The sequence below is a fragment of the Stomoxys calcitrans genome, chromosome 1 (assembly GCF_963082655.1).
Source record: "Stomoxys calcitrans chromosome 1, idStoCalc2.1, whole genome shotgun sequence".
NCBI classification, from domain to species: Eukaryota; Metazoa; Arthropoda; class Insecta; order Diptera; family Muscidae; genus Stomoxys; species Stomoxys calcitrans.
In genome coordinates this window covers 28874869-28897452 of record NC_081552.1, presented here as the reverse complement: position 1 = coordinate 28897452, position 22584 = coordinate 28874869, and the positions used below count along the sequence as shown (strand labels likewise).

General features: G+C 41.0%; 1 protein-coding gene across 1 annotated transcript; it reads right to left on the bottom strand.

Moving 5' to 3' along the window:
• Positions 1-3224: 3224 nt before the first annotated feature.
• Positions 3225-20903, bottom strand: LOC106091401 (mediator of RNA polymerase II transcription subunit 19). Its single transcript, XM_013257910.2, has 4 exons — positions 19862-20903; positions 4597-4704; positions 4415-4526; positions 3225-4333 (listed from the first exon to the last, which is right to left on the bottom strand). Exons 1-4 carry the CDS (start codon positions 20216-20218, stop codon positions 4005-4007), a joined length of 906 nt encoding a protein of 301 aa, XP_013113364.1. The 5' UTR covers positions 20219-20903; the 3' UTR covers positions 3225-4004.
• Positions 20904-22584: the final 1681 nt, after the last annotated feature.

The following is a 22584-nucleotide window of genomic DNA, read 5'->3' as shown; positions in this document are numbered from 1 at the left end:
GTCCGATTTGGCAGCAGCCAAATCTCCTCTATTGCCTTCAGGACAGCAAAAACTTCCTCCTGAAAGACGCTCCACGCTTTCATAAAACTATATGAACTCCTGCTCCGGTGCCTCGGACCTATTTAGAAACATCCGTGTATACAGACAGACCTAAGGGAATACCACTAGCCTAGATATCCTTTTTCTGGAAAACGACATCCCACCTGTCAACAAAGAAGAACTCCTCTGGTCAATAATCCGTCACATCGCATAAAGAATGCAGCCGCTGCATCTCCAAGGGCGAACCTGGAGGAACCACTCTTTTTAATGAGCTGGGAATGGAGATTCTACATCCCCCAGCTGACCAGCCAAGACCTTATAGGCCATGTTCGTCCGTCTGTCAGTGGAAAGCATGTTTGCTTTCGAAGGAGTAAAGCTAGGCACTTGAAATTTTGCACAAATGTTTCTTACTAATTTAGGTCGGTTGGGATTGTAATTGGACCATATCGGTCCATATTTGGATATAGCTCCCCTATAAACCAATCTACCGATTGTGTTACTTGAGTCGCAGGAGAGCGCAATTCATTTCCGATATGACTGAAATTTAGTACTATGACATTTTCTATGGAATTAAATAGATGTTCTAAGTATGGTCCGAATCGGTCGAAAACCTGACACAGCTCCCATGTAAACCAATCTCCCGATTTTACTTCTTGAGCCTCTTGAGGGCGTAATTCTTATCCAATTGAACGGAAATTTTGCACAGTCACTGTTCCTATGACCTTCAACATACGGGCCAAATGTTATTTGAATTGGTCTATAACCTGATATCGCTCCCATATAAACCGATCTCCCGATTTTACTTCTTGAGCCTCTAGGGGGCTGGAACAGGGGCAAACTTTCCACATATCAATGAGTGCAGTCCGATTCAAGTTTAAGCTCAATGATAAGGGGTCTGCTTTTTATAGCCGAGCTCGAACGGCGTGCTGTGCTGCAAAAAAAAAAAATAAATAAATCGATAACCTGATTGAGATCCTATAAGGCGCAATTCTAATCCGATTTGGTTAAAATTTTGTACAATAGCATCTTCTATGGTCTCTAGCATCCAAGCCAAATATTGCCTGAATCTATTTATAACCTGATATAGCTTCAATAGCATTGCTCTTATTATCCGTTATCCGTTTTTTTGCGTATAAACAGATGCCGGGCAAAGAACTTGACAAATGCGATCTATGTTGAAGGGTATATAAGGTTCGGTCCGTTCGGTTTTTAGTCTCCATATGAAAAGTACCAACTCAGTTTTTCTGGGGTTAATGGCCCATCCAGTAGGATTTCGCCGGTCCAGGCTTCCTGAACGAGGTCCGTAATAGTAGAGGGGAATATGACGCCATTCACATGCTCTCACTGCGGCCACGTTTACGTACCGGGTTCGATCTAGGATAACTGCTGAATAACGACTGTTTCTTCTCCTTAACTCTGCCACTATAACAGCAACAACCCTCTCTTTCTCGAAAAACCTGAGCATCCCATTGATAACCAGAAGTCACAAAAGAGAAGATAAAAACCCTGCTTGGAGTTCCTAATCAAGCCCTCCCCTGGCTCGATAACCCAGCCTTTCTGCATCGTAATAATCCTAATCATTAGGTGTGTATTTATGTATTGCAGTATATTTGAGATGAAGTTGCCACTTATTTTGGACGGTAAGAGAGAATTTGTTATGTAAAATCCTATGTCCGTATTTTAGCTAGGATCCCAAGTCATAGGAGACTTATGGGAAGTAAAAAGATCAGAGCAGGATCAACTTCTTGAGGCATATTAAAAAGAATATAATCGAGTATTTCCTGTAGCAAACAGAGACCAAATGGGCTGAAATATGTCGCAACTTACAGCAATGATCGCGGTGGTCACTGGCCCATAGCCAATAGGTTTTCACGCAATGCTACTGAAACTTTAATACAACGACAACTATCAACGAGAAATAGGAGGAGGAGAAGACAGTTATACTGTGGGCCTGCCCAGTACTGATATAAAGTCGACTTGGAAATTTAGTTCTTAGAGATTGAATGGATTGAACGGATTCTAACCATCTTTTTATACCCTCCACCATAGGATGGGGGTATACTAATTTCGTCATCCTGTTTGTAACACCTCGAAATAAGAGTCTGAGACCTCTTAAAGTATATATATTCTTGATCGTCATGTCATTTTAAGTCGATCTAGCCATGTCCGTCGGTCCGTCTGTCTGTCGAAAGCACGCTAACTTTCGAAGGAGTAAAGCTAGCCGTTTGAAATTTTGCACAAATACTTTTTATTAGTGTAGGTCAGTTGGGATTGTAAATGGCCCAAATCGGTCCATGTTTTGATATAGCTGCCATATAAACCGATCTGGTGTCTTGACTTCTTGAGCATCTTGAGGGCGCAATTCTTGTCCGATTTGACTGAAATTTTACACGCGATGTTTTGGTATCACTTCCAACAACTGCGTACTAAGTATGGTCCAAATCGGTCCATAACCTGATATAGCTGTCATATAAACCGATCTTGGGTCTTGACTTCTTGAGCCTCTAGAGGGTGCAATTCTCATCCGATTTGACTGAAATTTTGCATGAAGTGTTTTGTTATGACTTCCAATAACTCTGCTAAGTATGGTTTAAATCGGTACATAACCTGATATAGCTGCCATGTAAACCGATCTGGGATCTTGAAACTTTTGAGGTCGCAATTCTCATCCGATTTTGCAGAAATTTTGTACAATTGGTTCTCTCATGACCTTCAACATACGTGTCTAATATAGTCTGAATCGATCAATAGCTTGATACAGCTCCCATTTAAACCGATCTCTCGATTTTGCTGCTTGAGCCCCTGCAAGGCGTAATTCTTATACGAATGAACGGAAATATTACACAATGACTTCTACAATGTTCAACACTCATTTATGGTCCGAATCGGACTATAACTTGATATCGCTCCAATAGCATAACAGTTCTTATTCAATATTCTTTGTTTACTTAAAAAGAGATAACGCACATAGAACTCGACAAATGCGATCCATGGTGGAGGGTATATAAGATTCGGCCCGGCCGAACTTAACACGCCCTTCCTTGTTTAGTATTGAGTTTTACACTTTACCCCAAAATTTGGTAGACCATACAAATTTGTTTGCATTTTTTATAAATTTAATTTATTATTTGATTTTTTTGTTGTTTTTCTTTTCCTTCTGTTAAATTTCTAATTATCATTATTATTATTTTTCTTTTGCGTACAACTCTTAAATCACTAAATAATATGTTTTTTTTTATTTTTATAATAAATTTTTCATAAAAAAAGTGTTTATTAAACCTTAATAGCTAGATGAAAGAAAAAATATTACAATTTTTATTTAATAAAACAAAAAATAACTAAAACTTGTGAAAACAAGGTGCGACGAAGTTGTGGGGGTTGGGGAAGAGAACTCAGAAGAAACCAACAAAGGGAAAGTTATTTCAATTTTCAATGAGAAGAACTAAAAAAAAACTGAAGAGTGAAAGTGGGGTCGAGGGGGGGGGAAAACAAGAGTCTGTAAATTCTAAAAACATGATGGAAGATCTTTTCTTTTTGTAATCTAAGAGCAAAATAGGATGGGGCCAATAAATTCCAAAAATAAAACTTACATCGGCAAATGTTAACCAAACAACTCATGAAGGCTGTGTAAGGGTGTGGGAATGAAAAAATTTGGTGTTCCACATGAATACCTTGTAAACAACAGAAAGCACACGCACCCACATTAAATGAGAATGGGATCTAATGGGGCGTGTTTTGGGGATTTGCTTTGGGCGGTGGTGAGGTAAAAGTGAAATTTGGGTTATAAGTGGCAACAACTAGAATTGATTGGTGTTGTATTGGTGTGTGTACAGGAAATAATGACAGTTTACATTAGAGGAGTAGCTTTCTTTTTTGTTTTGTTTGTTTGTTTGCAATAAACATAATTTCAACCTAAAAGAAAATCATAAAACATGACTTAATTTGTTTATATCATTAAATTTAAACTAAAATAAAGAAGCATGTTGAGGCATCATCATACCGCCAGGGCCTGACATATTTGTGACACCAGAACCAGGCCCCAGTGGATTGTTTGGACCCGTCGTCAGGCCCTGAAGGCTACCCATACTGCCACCTTGCATTGACATGCCCATCATACCACCCTGCTGTGATGGCCCACCCAACATGGGCGATACACCGCCCGACGAAGGCGGCTCCGGACTGTGAGATTTCTTTTTGCGTTTCTTCTCCTTTTTACGCTTTTTCCGCTCCTTCTCGTCTTCGTGGCGCTTTTGCTTTTTGTGTTTTTTCTCATAAGTCTCTAAACCGGAAGAATCTGTAAGAGATTTTCCCTTATTACTCAAAAAAAAAACCAAGACAACAAGCACAAGACAAACAGTTCGCTTGTGCCACTCACCCATTAAATTTGTTTCGGGCGGCTGTTGGCCATCTTTGTGTTTGTGTTTTTTATGTTTATTTTTATGTTTGCGTGCGGGTATTGTATTAAAGGCTCTATACTGTTCCGGTAACTGAAAGGTGAGAAAAAATGTAAGAAATTGAAAATCATTGAAATTGTTTAAGCAGCTGCCTGCCACTTACCGGTCCGGGATGTAATCTGAAACCAGCTAATTGTACTGAGGACAAAGGCAATAGCTCTTTACCTCCTATGGGGGGTTTATCAATGACACTGCGTAATGTACTGTTTTCCTGCAATTAGTATGAAGAAAATATTTAAAAATTTTCATTGTAATTTCAAATAAAAATAGTTTTAAAAAATTAAATTTTCTTTAAAATTGTCATAAATTCGAATAAAGAGTATTGTATACTCTTAGGGGCTTTTACATACTTAGGGGCTTTTAGTATTTCTAGAAGTACACCGTAAATAGCCCAGGTATAAATGCTATGATAAGCAGGTATGCTAGGTCACACTAGGGAACAAGAGAAATCGCATCTCATATCTGAAAACGGTGTATGATTTATATTAAGGGCAATTAGTTTTTTGCAGAGTCCTGCCCATTTTTTATATAGAAAATGTCAACATTTTAATTATCTGCCCCATGCCACTATGTTATACTTGTTCTCTATTCCACGTCCCCAAGCCGGTACAAGTCTGGTATTGTGTTCCCCCATATTAAAGCCGGTGACAGATAGCCGCTAAACCTTAGCAATGACAATGAAATGATCCAACGTCTCAACATCTTCCCTACATGCCTCTACCAATTCTGCATAGGTGCGCTCGTATGTGTGCTAATATGATACCTAAGCTATGCGATCTCTTTCTTTTTTCCTTTCAAATAATAGCCTCATCTCACGATCCATATCTTCCCATAGAACTTTTGCCGTCCTTCCGAAAGTAACAGTGTTACTCCGCCCTTAACTCGGAGTGCGACGCCCCGAAATGCTTTGACAATCGTCTAAAATCGTCAGCTCTTTCACTGCCCTTTACTCCGCTTTGGCTCGGATCCTAAATAATGCGGATCGTGCCATCTTCTTACAATCCAAGAAAGTTCGTGATCTTACCGCCCTGGTTATTACAGCCCTGAACGATAGTTTGCAAATGCAAATTTACCCATGAATAGAGATGGGTTTCTACTGGGTAAATAACCAATGATTGGGTAAATACCCACTGATTGGGTAAATACCCAATAAATACCTTTTTTTGGGTACTTATAAATGTTCAGATATTTTGGTAATTGAAATCGTTATGCAACCATTTTTTATAAAGGGTGATTTTTTTGAGGTTAGGATTTTCATGCATTAGTATTTGACAGATCACGTGGGATTTCAGACATGGTGTCAAAGAGAAAGATGCTCAGTATGCTTTGACATTTCATCATGAATAGACTTACTAACGAGCAACGCTTGCAAATCATTGAATTTTATTACCAAAATCAGTGTTCGGTTCGAAATGTGTTCAAATTTTGTTCAGCGATGAGGCTCATTTCTGGTTGAATGGCTACGTAAATAAGCAAAATTGCCGCATTTGGAGTGAAGAGCAACCAGAAGCCGTTCAAGAACTGCCCATGCATCCCGAAAAATGCACTGTTTGGTGTGGTTTGTACGCTGGTGGAATCATTGGACCGTATTTTTTCAAAGATGCTGTTGGACGCAACGTTACGGTGAATGAACACATTTCGAACCGAACACTGATTTTGGTAATAAAATTCAATGATTTGCAAGCGTTGCTCGTTAGTAAGTCTATTCATGATGAAATGTCAAAGCATACTGAGCATCTTTCTCTTTGACACCATGTCTGAAATCCCACGTGATCTGTCAAATACTAATGCATGAAAATCCTAACCTCAAAAAAACCACCCTTTAATTCCTTATACTTTGTATCTAAAACTAAGTTTCTGATCTCATAAATTCGGAACATAGTTCTATATAGCCACTATGTAGACCGATCTCCAGACTTAAAGTGTTGAAGCAGTTAATTGCTCGTTTTTGATCCGATTTCGGTAATTTTGGCACAGTGAATATCGTCCAGATCGGACCATATTCTGCTATACAGAATGATCTACCGATATAGAGTATTGGGCCTATCAAATCTCACTGTTTCATATTTCATCAAAATCGGATAAAAAATTCTCATTTTATGGGCTCAATACTCTATATCGGGAGATTGGTGCAAATAAGATCGGACCATATTCGGATATAGCTGCCATACAGACCAAATATGGTCCGATCTCAATCCCATGATAGCCGGTTGTACGTATCGGATTAACCCGTTGAGATCCTTCATCAGCAAGGGCTGCCGCATCAGTGTACAACTCACTGCTACAACAACAACATGTACCAATCTGGACGATATTCAAAAAAAAACTCACTCTTTCAAATTTCATCGAAAACGGATGAAAATTGCGACTTTTATTGGCTAAATGCCCTATATCTGGAGATCGGTCTATATGGCAGCTATATCCAAATATGGTCCGATCTTGACCACATTCAACAAGTAGGTGTAGGGGTCTATCAGAACTCAATATACCAAGTTTGATCGAAATCGCATGAAAAAATGCTCCCCTTATGAGCTCAATACACGATATCGGGAGAACAGTCTATATGGCAGCTATATCCAAATATGGTCCGATCTGTACAATGTTTGATGGGAACGGTTAGGGGTCTACCAGAACACATTGTTCCAAATTTCATCGAAATCGGATAAAAAATGACAAATATATTGCCTTAAGACTTTAAGTCTGGAGATCGTTCTATATAGCGGCTATATATAACTAAGTACCGATTTTATGAGATCGTAAGGTCAGGTGTATGAACAAAGAATACGAAATCATTAAAAATCTTTTGGAATATGTTTTATGTATACTCATATTTTGGGTATATATGGGTAAATACCCGGATATTTACCCAATTTACCGGGTAAATACCCGGATATTTACCCAATTTACCGGGTAAATACCTTTTGGGTATTTAGCCATCTCTTATCTCTAGCCATGAACATTTCATTAAGGAACAGGAGCGAACTTCTTACATAACAAGGAGTCCCATACGATTCAAATTCAAGACCAATGATAAGCCGAGTCCAAACTGTGTGCTCCACAGTGCGATACCTCTTTGGGGAGAAACTTTGACATGGCATAATACCTCACAAATGTCGCCACCATTACTGAGGGATAATCACCGCCGAAAATTGTTCCTAATGTTCTCCCCAGGATTCTAACCCAGGCGTTAAGGGTAATAGGCGGACATGTTAGCCTCCGCGCCACAATGGCCTCCAAGATAGTTTACTGTCCGGAAAGATATTGACACTGGACATCCTCGCGGTAACACTATATTTTTTTAACTCACTCAGCGATCGCCCGATTTTCCGTGGAAAAGAGATCTCAGTTCCTCGGTTCTCAATGTAAACACTCAGGCCCACTCCTGTGGTCCAGCTTTGATCTATCTAGCATGAAATTACATATGGCCATACCAGAGCTCCGTCAATTCAAGACTCTGCCGTTGGCAATAGTCACTCGCACGCGACCTCAATTGTTGTCGTCTCAGCTGCCCGATGCGAAATCTCTTTCATTCCTTCCAGGTTTCTTATCGTCGCCTCGATGACCTGCTCCTATTCTCTATCAGTTCTCTCATCGCATTCAATCTCATAGCATTACATAATCGAATGTCTAGAATAGACTACAGTGCCCAAGTCAGCGTGGTTCTCATCGCCCCGCCCATGCACAGACAGTATGACAGTATAACCCACTATGACTCTGAACGCCTGGACTTGAGCCTTGGCGAGAACATCAGAAAAAAATTCTGCGGTGGTTATCCCCTAATGCTGGCGACTTTTGTCAGATTCTATGCCATGTAATAACTTCTCCCCACTGCGGCTCTCTGTTCGGTCCCGACTATAAAAAGGAAATCCCTTATCGTTGATCGTAATCGTACAGCACTCATTAATATGTGAGAAGTTTGTCCCTGTTTCCTTAACGGAATAGTCTTTGGGCAAATTTTCAATTTTTGTACTTTTTATCCATCGCAGTCCACCAAACTACTGAGGTGTAAGTAAGTCTTATCACGCTGCCGTAGAGCCAATGGACTAGCCTCAGATGCATACCCCATTTCGAACCTCAGGGCCCGTTGTTATTGTAGGCACATTTTCAAGTAGAGGTGGCGATCCACGTCAAGCTCCCATTCCGGGCCAAAGGACCGATTGCCGCGGAAATGGGGTGGCCATTGGTTATTTAAAGACGCCAATAACTTGCCTTGTCATAACGAGCATCATAGGCACTCAGTATTTGTGCAAGAGCCAGTAGTATCGCCCGGCCTCTCACTAACACTCTCAGCTCGATACCGCTGATTGTCCGCTACTGCCGTTGCAGCTACTCCGTATGGAGCACTCCACTATCCGCATCTAAGCTTCTCGTGGCAGCAATGAGCACCACACAAATTGGAGCTCAATGTTCCAGCCTGTGTGGTGTTCACAGCTATCCCGTGTCGGGTCTTAGGGCCCGTCTACATAGATAGTAGCCAACATCTGTGTGACTTATATTGCCCAACATCTGTGTGACTCCCGAATATGACACTTCCAGCCTGGTTTGCTGTTTAAGATCATTCCTAAGTATTTGACTTTGTCAGATATCGAAATCGTTCTAAAAAGGAAAAGTGCTTCAATTGGGCCTCCTTCGTCTTCCTCATGAGCAGGCAGTTTTCGGTGTTCTCTTGGTTAATATTCACACCCCTAGGTCTAGTCCAGTCGCATGACATCTACAAGATCCTTACAGTCTTTCGCATAGGTGATTCGGATCCCTACCCTGGCTGTATTCAATTTATCCAATTGTTGACAGTAAACATCCGAATTAATCGTTTGGTTCCTGGGAAGCAGCTCAAAATATACCACACCCTTCCAATCCCACCAAGCAGACAGCATAACCTTCTTCTGGTGGATATCAGCCTTTGAAGTGGTTTGAGCTGGTTCACCATGCTTGGACCATGATCCTTTTCGACTAACGTTATTGTAAACAATCCATTTTTCATCTCCAGTTAAGATTCGTTTTAAAAACAGATCGAATTCATTGCGTTTAAGGTGCATATCACAAGCGTTGATTCGGTTTGTTAACATATGATAACATATGACATATGACCTAAATATGGTTTAGATCGGACTACATTTGGATATAGTTGCTATATAAACCGATCTCCCGATAAAGGGTCTGAAGCCTATAAAAGCTTTATTTTCATCCAATTTCGCTGTCATTTGCAACAGTGAGTAGTTTTGGGTCTCCCAACATCCGGTCTATATATGGTTCAGATTGGACTATATTTAGATATAGCTGCCATATAGACCGATCTCCCGATAAAATGGTCTGAAGCCCACAAAAGCTTAATTTTTTAACCGATTTCGCTGAAATTTGAAACAGTGAGTAGTTTTAGGCCTCCCAACATCGGAACTAAATATGGTTCAGCTCAGACTATGTGTAGATATAACTGTCATATAGACCGATCTGCCGATAAGGGGTATTAGGCCCATAAAAGATTTATTTATTACCCGATTTAGCTGAAGTTTTAGAAAGTGAGTTCCTTTGATCCTCCCGATAATCGATCTGAACCATATTAAAGGTTCAGATCGGACTATGTTGCTATTGTAGCTTTATTTATTATCCGATTTCGCTGAAATTTGAAACAGTGAGTTGTTTTAAGCCTCCTGACAACCAACCCAAATATGTTTCAGATTGAACTATATTATCGGACTGTATTTAGATATAGCTGTCATATAGACCGATATGCCGATTAAGGGTCTGAAGCTCATAAAAGCTTTATTTTTTACCCGATTTCGTTAAAATTTTAAATAGTGAGTTCTTTTATGCCTCGCGATATCCGACCCAAATATGAATCAAATCAGACTATATAGATATAGTTGTCATATAGACCGATCGATAAAAAGCAGATTTATTGTCTGAAAATGTTACTAGTTTATGAGTACTGTTACTAGTTTATGAGTAAAATATGATCAAGACCAGCCTCTATTAAGATATGACTACGGATATAGTAGTGCAGTTATGATAAAATAGGACGATTATTATATCCTTGTTTAATTTGGCCCAGATCGGTCCAAATTTGTTTATAGCTGCCATATAGAAAGATCTCTCGATTTTAAATTTTGCCCCATATAAAACGCATTTTTTATCCGATTTCGTTGATGCAGTGACTTATGTTAGGCTTTTCGATATCCATGTCCTATATGATTCAGATCGGTTTATATTTGGATATAGCTGCCAAAAAGACCAATATTTAGTTCTACAAAACTGAACAGTGACTTATATTTATTAGACGACTCAATGTCCGTGCATAAGTAATCCAATTTTCACAGGATTGTGACGAAAGGGGGTTTACATATATACCCGAGGTGGTGGGTATCCAAAGTTCGGCCCGGCCGAACTTAATGCCTTTTTACTTGCAATTTTTATACCCTCCACCATAGGATGGGGGGTATAATAATTTCGTCATTCTGTTTGTAACTACTCGAAATATTCGTCTGAGACCCCATAAAGTATATATATTCTTGATCGTCGCGACATTTTATGTCGATCTAGCCATGTCCGTCCGTCCGTCTGTCTGTCGAAAGCACACTAACTTCCAAAGGAGTAAAGCTAGCCGCTGGAAATTTTGCACAAATACTTCATATTAGTGTAGGTCGGTTGGTGTTGTAAATGGGCTATATCGCTCCATGTTTTGATATAGCTGCCATATTAACCGATCTTGGGTCTTGACTTCTTGAGCCTCTACAGTGCAATTCTTATCCGATTGGAATGAAATTTTACACGACGTGTTTTGTTATGACATTCAATAGCTGTGCCGAGTATGGTTCAAATCGGTTCATAACCTGATATAGCTGTCATATAAACATATCTGGGGTCTTTACTTCTTGAGCTTCTAGAGGGCGCAATTCCTATCCGATTTGGCTGAAATGTTCTTTCAACAACTGTGTCACGACAATATGGGACTCAAATGAAAGGTATTTAGGATAAGAAGACGTATCTGATATCCAATTGTCGGGCCAAGCGCTAGGGGGACCACCCCAAGCCCCAAAAGCCCCATTGGACATATTTACCGACCATGGCAATATGGGACTCAAATGAAAGGTATTTGCGAGAAGAATACGAATCTGATGTCCAAAAGTGGGATCACGTTTCTGGGGGTCCACCCCTTTCCCAAAACACCCCCCAAATAGGACTTATTTAGTGGAAATATGGGGCTTAAATAAAAGGTATTTGAGTGTAGAATTAGAATCTGATATCCAAATATGGGACCAAGTGTTTGGGGGGCCGTCTCTCACCAAAAACATCTCCCGAAGGAGACAAATTTTAGGACCATAGCAATATGGGGCTCAAATAAAAGGTCTTCGGGTGTAAAGCACAAATTTGATATCAATATTCGGGAAAAGTGTCTATGGGGCCACCTCCCTCCCACAACACCACCCATTGCAATATGAGGCTCAAATAAGAGGGTTTTTAAAGTGGAACACGAAGGCCAACTCACTGAGTGGCCGCCCATCCCACAAAACACCCCCCAAGCCGGTCATTTTTGCCGACCATGGAAATATGGGGCTCAAATTGAAGGTATGTGGGACTAGACCACGTATCTGATATCAACATTAGGGACCAACTGTCTAGGGGACATCCCACCACCATAACAACCCTCAAGTAGGACATATTTGTTCACCAAGACAATTTGGGTCTTAAAGACAGTGGAACTAAATATTCATAGTTTTTAGAGCCAATACCCCAAACCGGACATATTTGCTGACTTTTGCAATAAGGAGTTTAAATGAGATTAGAAAACGAATTTGATATTCAATTTCGAGAGCAATGGCAATATGGGGTTCAAATAAATGATATATAGATATATGAGAATACAGGACATTGCTGATATATTTTCGGGCTTAGTGTTTGGGGGACCACCCCAATCCCCAAAACACCCCTTGATCGGGCATATTTACCGACCATGTCAATGTGGAGCTTAAATGAAAGGTATTGGGGAGTAGAGCAAGAATTGATACCCATAAGAATCGAAAGAATAGAAGAGGGAAGAAGCGGTGAATATTTGATAATTTAGATATAGTGGCACAAAAATGTATACACACCACACTCAAAAAACGCGTTTTCCAAAACGATATGTTTATACAAAAAAGTTTTTTTTACCAAATATCGAATGTTGCTAAAATTGTTCATCATGGTCAAAAGTGTTTTAATAAGTCAGTAGTACTTCCAGGGGTTTGTGGAAAGTCATTAGAAATAATGGACTTCTCAAGACCAGTGAGATGAGCCGTTCATTTGTACACAAATATTTCGATGTACAGGGCAATGATCCATAATTTCTGTATTCGCTGTTAGTGACGGCTTTTCTTTTAGCAGTATTACCCCAAATGAATATGACGGGGTCCCGATGAAGTTTTCGAAGATTATTTTTCCACATATTTCGGATTTTCTTCTTCTTTTGGTCAATAACATAACCTTGACATCCACATTTCCAAACAGCTGGAAGATTGCAAGGATAAACCCCATAAGGAAAAAGAGCAGCACTGGTAATATATCGGAATATTGACCAACAGCTTTACTGTCTCTGCTTTCCAAAGTAGTGAAGCATGTTTTGAAGAAACAGCTTATTATCTACATTGATCGCAGTTCGCTTTTACATGGTTGTCAATGCAGGTTCAGGAAGGGTAGAGGGGCATCCATGGTGCTCTTAGGTCTTACCGACCAGATTCGGAATTGCGTGGCAAATCACAATGTATGTATTTTATTCTCCTTGGATCTAGAGAAGGCCTTCGAACGGGTGGATGACTTCGTATTGATTGAAAAGCTGTCCACAGTTTACGGTCTTAGTAAAAGCGCGTGAAAGCTTTGGTTGATAGAAAGCAATTTGTTCAGATAGGTTATATAACATCATGTTGTTGTTGTTGTAACCACATTTTTAAGTGGAGGTGGCGATTCTCATCAAGCTACTGTAGGACATATCGCCGCGGGAACAGTTTGAACATTGGTTTTTTAAAGACGCCAACAATCAGATGCTCTTGATGTTCTGGGCATGAAGATACAGTGTGATATCCGTTGGTCAAAACACATATTCGAAGTGTCGAAAGAAGCATTCAAGTGTTTGAACTTTCTTAAGCAGTGCAGGAGGAAGTATTCCTCTTCTGATCTTCTGATATCTATACTACCTATATCAGACCGAGGATGGAATTTACAGTTCCAAAATCATCCTTGGAGCTACTTGACCGGGTTCCACTGAGAGCGATGGTGTTGATTGGGGACAGTAAAGTATCCCACTCTATTGCTTTTCTTGAACATTGTCGGAATGTGGGTAACGTTGTACTACTCTATCGTTGCTTTCATGTTCACGTGTGTTCCAGGGATATTCGTCTTCTATTCCTGACGTAAGGATGTTCACCAGGAATACAAGACTTGCCAGGAACTCACACCCGTTTGTAATTGATTGGCCAGTCGACCAAACCATGCATTACGGAGAAAATTCACTTTTCGCCCGAACCATTCGTATTTGGAATCGACTTCCGGCTAATGTCTTTCCTACCGACATTGATGTTCAGAAATTTAAAACGAATATCAATGAACACTACTCGCTCTTTCCCCCCCTCCAACCTTTAACTTTCCCAATTGCCAACGCAATGCACTGCAAATATAGGGGACATCCCCTGCATGTTGGTTACGTGAAAAAAATGAAGCTTAGCTGAGAGCTACCGGGCGTGTTGGTTACGTGAAAAAAATGAAGCTTAGCTGAGAGCTACCGGGCGCGTCCACCGGTTGTGGATAGTAGAATGCTTCATATGGAGTAGCTGCAACTGCTGTCGCGGACAACCAGCGGTATCGAGGGAAGAGTCTCAGTCAGGACGGGTGGCACCGGCAATTGCTTAAATACTGAGTCCCTATGATGCTCGATACGACAAGGCGAGATATTGGCGCCTTTAAATTATCAATTGCCATCATGTTCTTGCAGCGATCGGTCGTATAGACCGGAACAAACTTGCTCGGCTATAAGAGCTTGACAAGGAACGCATGCAAATGTGGCTAGAACAACAACTATACGGCACTATAATTTCTACCCCGGTGGTCCCTGTTATTCTGGGCCCATCCGTATGTAGAGTAAGTCCAGGGAAATGCGATATGCCTTAGGCTCTTAGCTTCCTTTTCGGGAAATCTGCATACATATTGTCAACAAAGAAGAACCACCGTGATACGTAGGCCTTTGAGAGTCAGCTATTGCATGCAGACATACAGTAACTGGCCATTAAAGTTCCAAAGCCTATTCGGGTTATTGGCCAAGGACAGATACCATCACTCAGTACCTAATTTTAGATATCTGTTCCGTATTTTTAAATAAATCTCGAATCAATCTCCGGTAATGTTACCCTTCCTGCTTTATTAGAAAATATAGGAAGGAATTTCCCAATTTTTTTTTGTGTCAAGAGGTTACTGAGAAGTTTCACCTTAAAGAGGCTTACTTTCCACAACATTGTTAGGAATGCTGCCAATGGTACTGTGCACGAAAGTGAACAGGCGGACAAGGTGAAATAAAGATTGTAAAGTGGTTCGGGAAAACGAAACATGATGAACGCCCTGCAGCCTCCAAACGGGAACAAACGCATATTGTGGACATCTAAGTGTGCAAAGAGGAGAAAGACAAAAGCCGGTACGACATCGACATCAGCAAGCAAAAGGCCTGCAAATGTTATGGAAAGGCCTGCAAATGGTATGCAACAACAACCAAAACGCCTGCAAATGTTATGGAACATGTCCTTACTGAAAGGGTTTCACTGTGCCTCATTTCGATATCAGCGAAATTAACCCTAGTTTTAGGGTTATTAAATGAGTAGGCCCGGGGCCACCGTAGCGCAGAGGTTAGCATGTCCGCCTATGACGCTGAACGCCTGGGTTCAAAAAAAATTTTCAGCGGTGGTTTTCCCCTCCTATTGCTGGCAACATTTGTGAGGAACCAAGCCATGTGGCAGACATGCTAACCTCTGATCTACGGTGACGTCAGCATGACGGATAATTTGTTGACAAGTCGGTCGTAGTTTTCCCGGAGGGGGATATCTGAGTTCAGACCTTCTTTGAACACGGAAGGACCTAATTTGGATGGGGGCATCGGGGCAAAAGTCTTCATTGAGTCCCTTGGATTCAGGACATCATATAGGCTTCTGAACACTTGCAGTATTTTTCAGACAGAGGACTTTGCGGTCCTGCAGGCAATGGAGACGATGTTAATGCTGGAGCGGCACCCTATGGACTGTCACAATATACGTGAAAAGGCAGGCGACGCTGATGGCATAGCGTTGGGCTATGTAAGATCGAGATTGGCTTGAAAATGCATGATTCTTTGAACCATAAGGTAAGACAGTCATGCTCTAATAGATACCGAACCATAAAGATGGGGAACGAGGCTGCCGATGACTGGAATAGAAAGCAGAAAAGCCAGGGTCGTGCTACGGTATCAGTGAGCCCTTCCATGTGCTTCCTTCTGTTTGGGCACAATAATATAAACAGAACTATATTTGCATTGCGGAGGCCACCGTAGCGCAGAGGCTAGCATGTCCGCCTATGACGCTGAGCGCCTGGTTTCGAATCCTGACAGGTACATCAGAAAAATTTTCAGCGTTGGTTATCCCCTCCTAATGCTGGCGACATTTGTGAGGTACTTTGCCATGTAAAAAACTTCTCCCCAAAGAGGTGCTGCTCTGCGGCACGCCATTCGGACTCGGCTATAAAAAGGAGGTCCCCTATCATTGAGCTTAAAATTGAATCGGACAGCACTCATTGTGAGAAGTTTGCCCCAGTTTCCTAATGGAATATTCATGGGCAAATTTGCCTGTGTTTGTTGCCTGTAATGGAAAAATAGGACTACACAAATATCCGCTAACTACTGTACTCCCTCAATAACTACAGATCAGCCATTTTAGACCAAATTTCCAACTAGATCGCACTAGTGTGCTTAGGATATGACAATAACAAATAGCATTTCCCAGCTGCTGGTATCAGTTAATGGTGACGAGCCAATTCCTCATGATGGTATAAAATGTGTACCACCTAGTCAGAACGAGGTCTGCGTAGCAGTAACCCGATTGAAAGACAATAAGACAGCCGGAGCCGATGGGTTGCCGGCTGAACTATTTAAAACCGGAGGCGACACGGTGATAACGCGTATGCCTCAGCTCGTCTGCACGATTTGGTTAGAAGAACCCATGCCTGATGGTTGGAATCTTCGCATACCAGAACCCATATACAAAAAAGGAGGCAAGACAAAATGTGCCAATTATAGAGGAATAATTTTCAAGTTTTTTGCCTGTTAGGGCAAAGATCATTAAATTTTAACAATTTTTGTTTTGTTTAACAGCCATATTAGGTGAAGGCTTCAAGGGCCGTACGTTGCACTTATACTGATTTCATTGCGAAAACGCCTCTATGATATAAATACAACATTAACCACGCTCGACAACCCTGTCTATTACCTGTACTTTTCCCAATGCAAGTGTTTTGTGCAATGGCAGATTTTTTGTTTACACATTGATGACTACTTCCAACAGATGATTCTGTGCGTCTGTTGGAAGTAGTATTGATGGCTTCGAACGCTAGACAACGACAACGGTTCTACCTGTTGCTCCGTGTGCCCAGGTTCGAATCCCAGCCGGGCTCTGCCAATTTTTTTTCATTTCAAGTTTTTTGCCTGTTAGGGCGAAGATCATTAAATAAGTCTGCTTCCCATGGCATACAATAGACTATCGAGTGTACTGTGTGAAAGATTAAAGTCAACGAAATAGTTGGGGCCTATCAGTGCTGCTTTAGACCTATAAAATCCACCATAAACCAGAAATTTATTACATTGCGCCATAACCTGGAAAATACTTGAGAAGGATAGGTCAACTTTTACAATCTTTTCGTTGAATGCAAAGCCGGCTTCGCCAGCCCTATACGTTCAAATGTATTCCAAACCACGTATAAGTGTAGTATATCTGTAAAATTGATACGACTTTGCAGAATGACTCTTGCCGAGCTCCCCGGCACGGGATAACTATGAGCATCACGGAACTTTGAGCTCCAATCTGTGTGGTGCTCTTCGTTATCAAAAGCTTTCACAGGTTGCGGATAGTCGAATGCTCCGGAACGAGCTTGCTAGCCTATAAGAGCTTGACGAGGATCACCACCTCCACAAGCAAATGTGGCTGCAACAACAACAGGAAAGAACCCCTCCGAACTGTTCCATAACAGACAGGTAGACAGAACGAGCTTGCTAGCCTATAAGAGCTTGACGAGGATCACCACCTCCACAAGCAAATGTGGCTGCAACAACAACAGGAAAGAACCTCTCCGAACTGTTCCATAACAAACAGGTAGACAGCTAATCGTATGATATCTTTAATATTTTGCTGGAGAAGATTGTACGAGATGCAGTAGTGAATAAGCATGGCACTCTACTAACAAGACAACATATGCTAATCGCATATGCAGACGACATAGATATTAAGAGGCGGCGACCGGAAGAAGTAACTCCAGCCTTTGAAAATATCGAAAGAGAGTCAATGCAAGTGGGTCTGGCAATAAATCGATATAAGACAAGGTGAAGAGGTTCTCTTTTATAGTACTTGGGGTGTTTGGGAGAAAGATCCTCGTTCAAATGTATGGGCCAGTCTGCATTGATGGAGAATATTGGCGGCTTACGAATCACGAATCACAATAGTATAAACAGTGCATTGGCTAGGTTATATTGTCAGAATGGATGAAGAAGCTCCAGCTAGGAAATCCTTTAAGACGATCGTAATAAAATACCAAAAAAGGTGAAGGGAAGAAAAGCATCTCCGAATTGGGCGTAAGAGATTAGAGAAGGAGCGCAAAAGATCGAGGCGCTTGGAAATCAATTCTACGTTCGCCTGCAAATTTTGCCCATAAAAATTGCACTAAGGAAAAGGGACAAAATTCTCAAATATCAATGCGTGCAGTCCGTTTCAAGTTTGAGCTCTGTGAAAAGAGGCCTCCTTTTATAGCCGAAAGGCATGCCGCAGTGCGACACCTCATGGGAAAGAAGTTTTTACATGGGATAGTACCTCACAAATAAGGGGGCATGGTCACCTCTGCTCTACGGTGGCCCCCATTCTACGTTCGCCTAGTAAAACAAATAATACGTAATGACCACCTAAAGTAAAATAAGTTTTGAACCACGTGAACCAACTCCCGAAAGCCAACAATCCCAAGGCAGCTGGTTGTACGAATCGGATTGACCTTATGAAGTCTTCATCGGTAAGGGCTGCTGCCTCAGAGTACAACACACTGCTACAACAACAACCGAAAGCCAACATACGTAGATTGCACCAATGGATATAATAACAAACTCAGATTTTTTACTGATATTCCAAAATTGGACAAATGTCAAAGACAATGAGACATAGCTCCATACTTGGTGGTCCGTAAAAAATGTTCGATCAAGACAACGACAACCAAAATTTGGGAAACTTTCAAGACAACGAATCAACCTTAGGCAAAGGAAATCTTCAGCTTTTCTACCAACATTTTGGAAAAATTAACTGAAAGAGCTAAATAAATCCCCAAAATGCCTTATGCTCAAATGAAATGATTTGATGATGTTGTTGCGAAACTGGCATGGTCTACTCGAGCTCTTTTGCCCTTATTGTTAACATTTGCAATTTCTTCGTGGCCATAATTGGCAATTGTTATCAAAATTCGTGACATTTCAAATAATTCGTATAAAAATTTAAACTTTTCACTGACGAACCGAATATGGATGACAAAACAACTCCAGCAAGACACTTTACGAATGAAGTCTGTGTGATATGGTTGGTATGCGTTTTCTCTTTTATATGGTTGTCAAGAGGTTCGTGATGAAATTTCACCTTGGGTAGGCCCAACTCTGTAAATTTAACCATTTTGTTGATATCTCAAATAGGGAGCTGAGGCGAGAGAGAGCCTCGAGTAACATAAGAACATTTACAAAAAATATCACAACAACAGCTTTCGTCATCACATTTTTTACATGTTGAATGAATACTTTCATATCGGTTTGGAGGAGGCAGCAGTGCTTAAGCAATGAACATTCAGCTTCCCCAGCAGCAGACATAATTTCGAACAATTCATATACAATCCGTCGTCCACCAAAAACAAAACAGAAAAATATCATCTGTGCACAAAGCACAGAAATATTTAATACAGAAAACACTTTTTGGTTTTATCAAATATAGGTAGTAGGTTGGTAGAGTGGTATGCATGTTCAATAGGTATGTATATGCATGTGTTTGTGTGTGTGTATGTGTTTTGGTTTCAGCATGCATGTGGTTGTTGTTGCTGGTTGTGTTGCTAAAAAAGAAGAAATTTCATGTGAAAAATGTCATCCATGCTCTTACCAAATTATTCATGCCATCGTAGATTCCTGGCAGATTGGGCAGAAATGAGGACAGTGATTCCTTGACTTTTTTATCCTTAAACTTTGTTAGTGTATGATGTAAACCATATTCAGTCATGAGATCTTTATCGCCCGTCAGCTCGCCCTTCCCCGGTGGCTCTTTCATCGAGTAGAATGGTCCCGTCTGTATAATCGTTGGGGTCTTCCCCAGTGATATTGTGGCTTTAAGGGTTCCCGATGAATCCTGTCGTGAGACGACGGGCGATCGCCCACCATGCGGTGATGACTTGGGCGAATAATTTGAGTCCATCTTTCGGAACTGTTCGCCCATCATCATATTGCTGTAGTTGTTCATCATGATGATGGTCCCTTCTTCTTCTTCTTCTTTCTCTGTGTTGTTGCTGTTGCAATTGTTATTTTTGTTGCTGTATCTCTGTGGTAGTGCTGTATTTTGTTGTGGTTGTTATTTCTTTCGATATGGCTGGAACCCCTTTTAAAAAGGGGATCTTTGGAAGGGAACTCCTCTCCCTAAGTATCTTCTATATCCCTTCCTGTCTGTTTATTTGTTTTGACCAAATTGAGGGTGAGCAAATCAATAATTAACGAAATTTAAAGAGAAGTGAGTTTTACAACAGCGGATCAGTGGTGTTGTTCATTTGGATGGTTTGTGTTGTTGGCTCGTTGCTGCTCGCGACTACTACTGCTGCTGCTGTTTCTACTTGTCTCCCCCAAAAACACCCAAACCACTGCCTAAGTTTTTTAGCCTTCACTTGTCTTTTTTTTACTTTACTCGCTTGTGGTGTTCTCTAATGGGGTTTTTTTCATACGTATCTTTCTGGTAGACAAGAAAACTTTTCTCCACACAAATTGTGGCCGGAAAAATGGATAAATTCATAAGATTTTTAACAGCCACAATTGGGGATATAGTAATGTTACGCTTTGTTGTCTTTCTATTATTGTTTTGTTTATGTTTTTTACTATAGAAATTCTTAAAATTTTCTGCCGTGAACTGTCTGTTCAACTTTTCACTTTTAAGCATTATCTATTTTCTTTTGTTGATATATTGGCTGCCCTGCATTTTGGCCAAATGTCATTTTTAGACATGGTGAGTACTATTCAGAGTCGTATTATGCCGTAGTAGATGAGCAATTGCGCAAATCGTTAGTGATGTATGAATTGTTACATAGTGAGTACAAGTGTTTGTTCAAATACAAAAAGTAAGTAAGCATAAACTTGCAATAAAAAGTACAGATTTAAGGGAGTAAGCCAACATCGATTCTACGATTTGAGTCTTTACAAGGTATATAGAAGTTATTAGACTGGTAAAAGGTCATATATGGAGAATTTTAAACCGTCTATGTTTCATATGATGGCAGGATTTCCCCTACGGATAGAACAGTGGGGGTCACCACAGTTAAGCCCAAGCCAGTAAACTGAAGTCTGCCAAAGACCACAAAGGTCTGTAGCCACATTTGCATGTGGCGGTAGCAATCCTTGTCAAGCTCCATAGGTGAGCAAGTTCGTTTCAGTCCATATCGCCACATTTGCATGTAGACGTAGCAATCCTTGCCACGCTCCATAGGTCAGCAAGTTCGTTTCGGTCCATATCGCCTTGGGAACGTCATGGTCATTGGTACTTTAAAGCAGTTAATAGCTTGTCTTGTGAAATCGAGCATCATAGGCACTCGGTATTTAAGCAAGAGCCGGTGCCGTCCAGCTTCTCACTGAGACTTTCCACTCAATACCGCTGATTGTTCGCGACTGCAATTGCAGCTACTCCGTTTATGGAGCTTCTTGTGATGACACTGAAAACCACACAAATCGGACCTCAGAGTTCCATAGCCATCCCGTGCCGAATCGGAATAATAAAACCGTCATAGATGGCTTGGAGACGTCGCAAAATAGCAAGCAGCAATGCATTGCTTGCAATCATAAGCGTTCCAGAGGTCATATTATAGGATTTCTCCGATGAGCAATACGATCGCAGCACAATTTCGATGCAGTCGGAGCCAACAAATCAGGCAAAGTACGTGGCTTCGCTACGGGGAGACTGCCTCTGTAATGGAGCCGGCAACCGACCAGAGGACTACCCAACTATAGGAAACTGGTGACTTCGGGTTTATAACGCAGAATCTGTGTGTTTGTATGAGTAGCATCAAACATCAACGTCCACCGAACGTGTGCTTCTGTTCGTTTTTTCCTATGCCAGAGGAAAATGATTCTTCGACACAAGGAAACTTGGCCTGACTTGGCGAAGAAATCCAACTTTCTCTTTTTCGTAGGCACTCCTCCGACTAGGGTGAAGTTGTAAAAGCTGCAAACTCGTTCATCATAAATAGAAACAAGGATTGCGACGTCTACCACTGATAATGTACATGCTTCAGAATCCCTGATTCTGTCTCGAGATACCTCTTCTTATAGACTCACACTCAGAAGGCGAAAAAGAAGAGACTGGATGATGTCCCTGTTGGAGTTAAACAATACTACGTCCGACCAGCAGAAATCACCATACAAGCAATATCGGAAGCCGGCTGACCGACTATGGGGGGAGGACAAGGACTCGGACAGTTACTTGATAAAAAGAGCGCATGCACAGGATCGGGTTCGATTTTCGCTATGTCCCATGTATCCCCTAGTCGTTCAAATTGGAATAGATTAATTCGCAACACTTCGTTTCAGCTGATTTCAATGAGGGAGGGTAGAATTAAGTCGTTTATTTAAGAC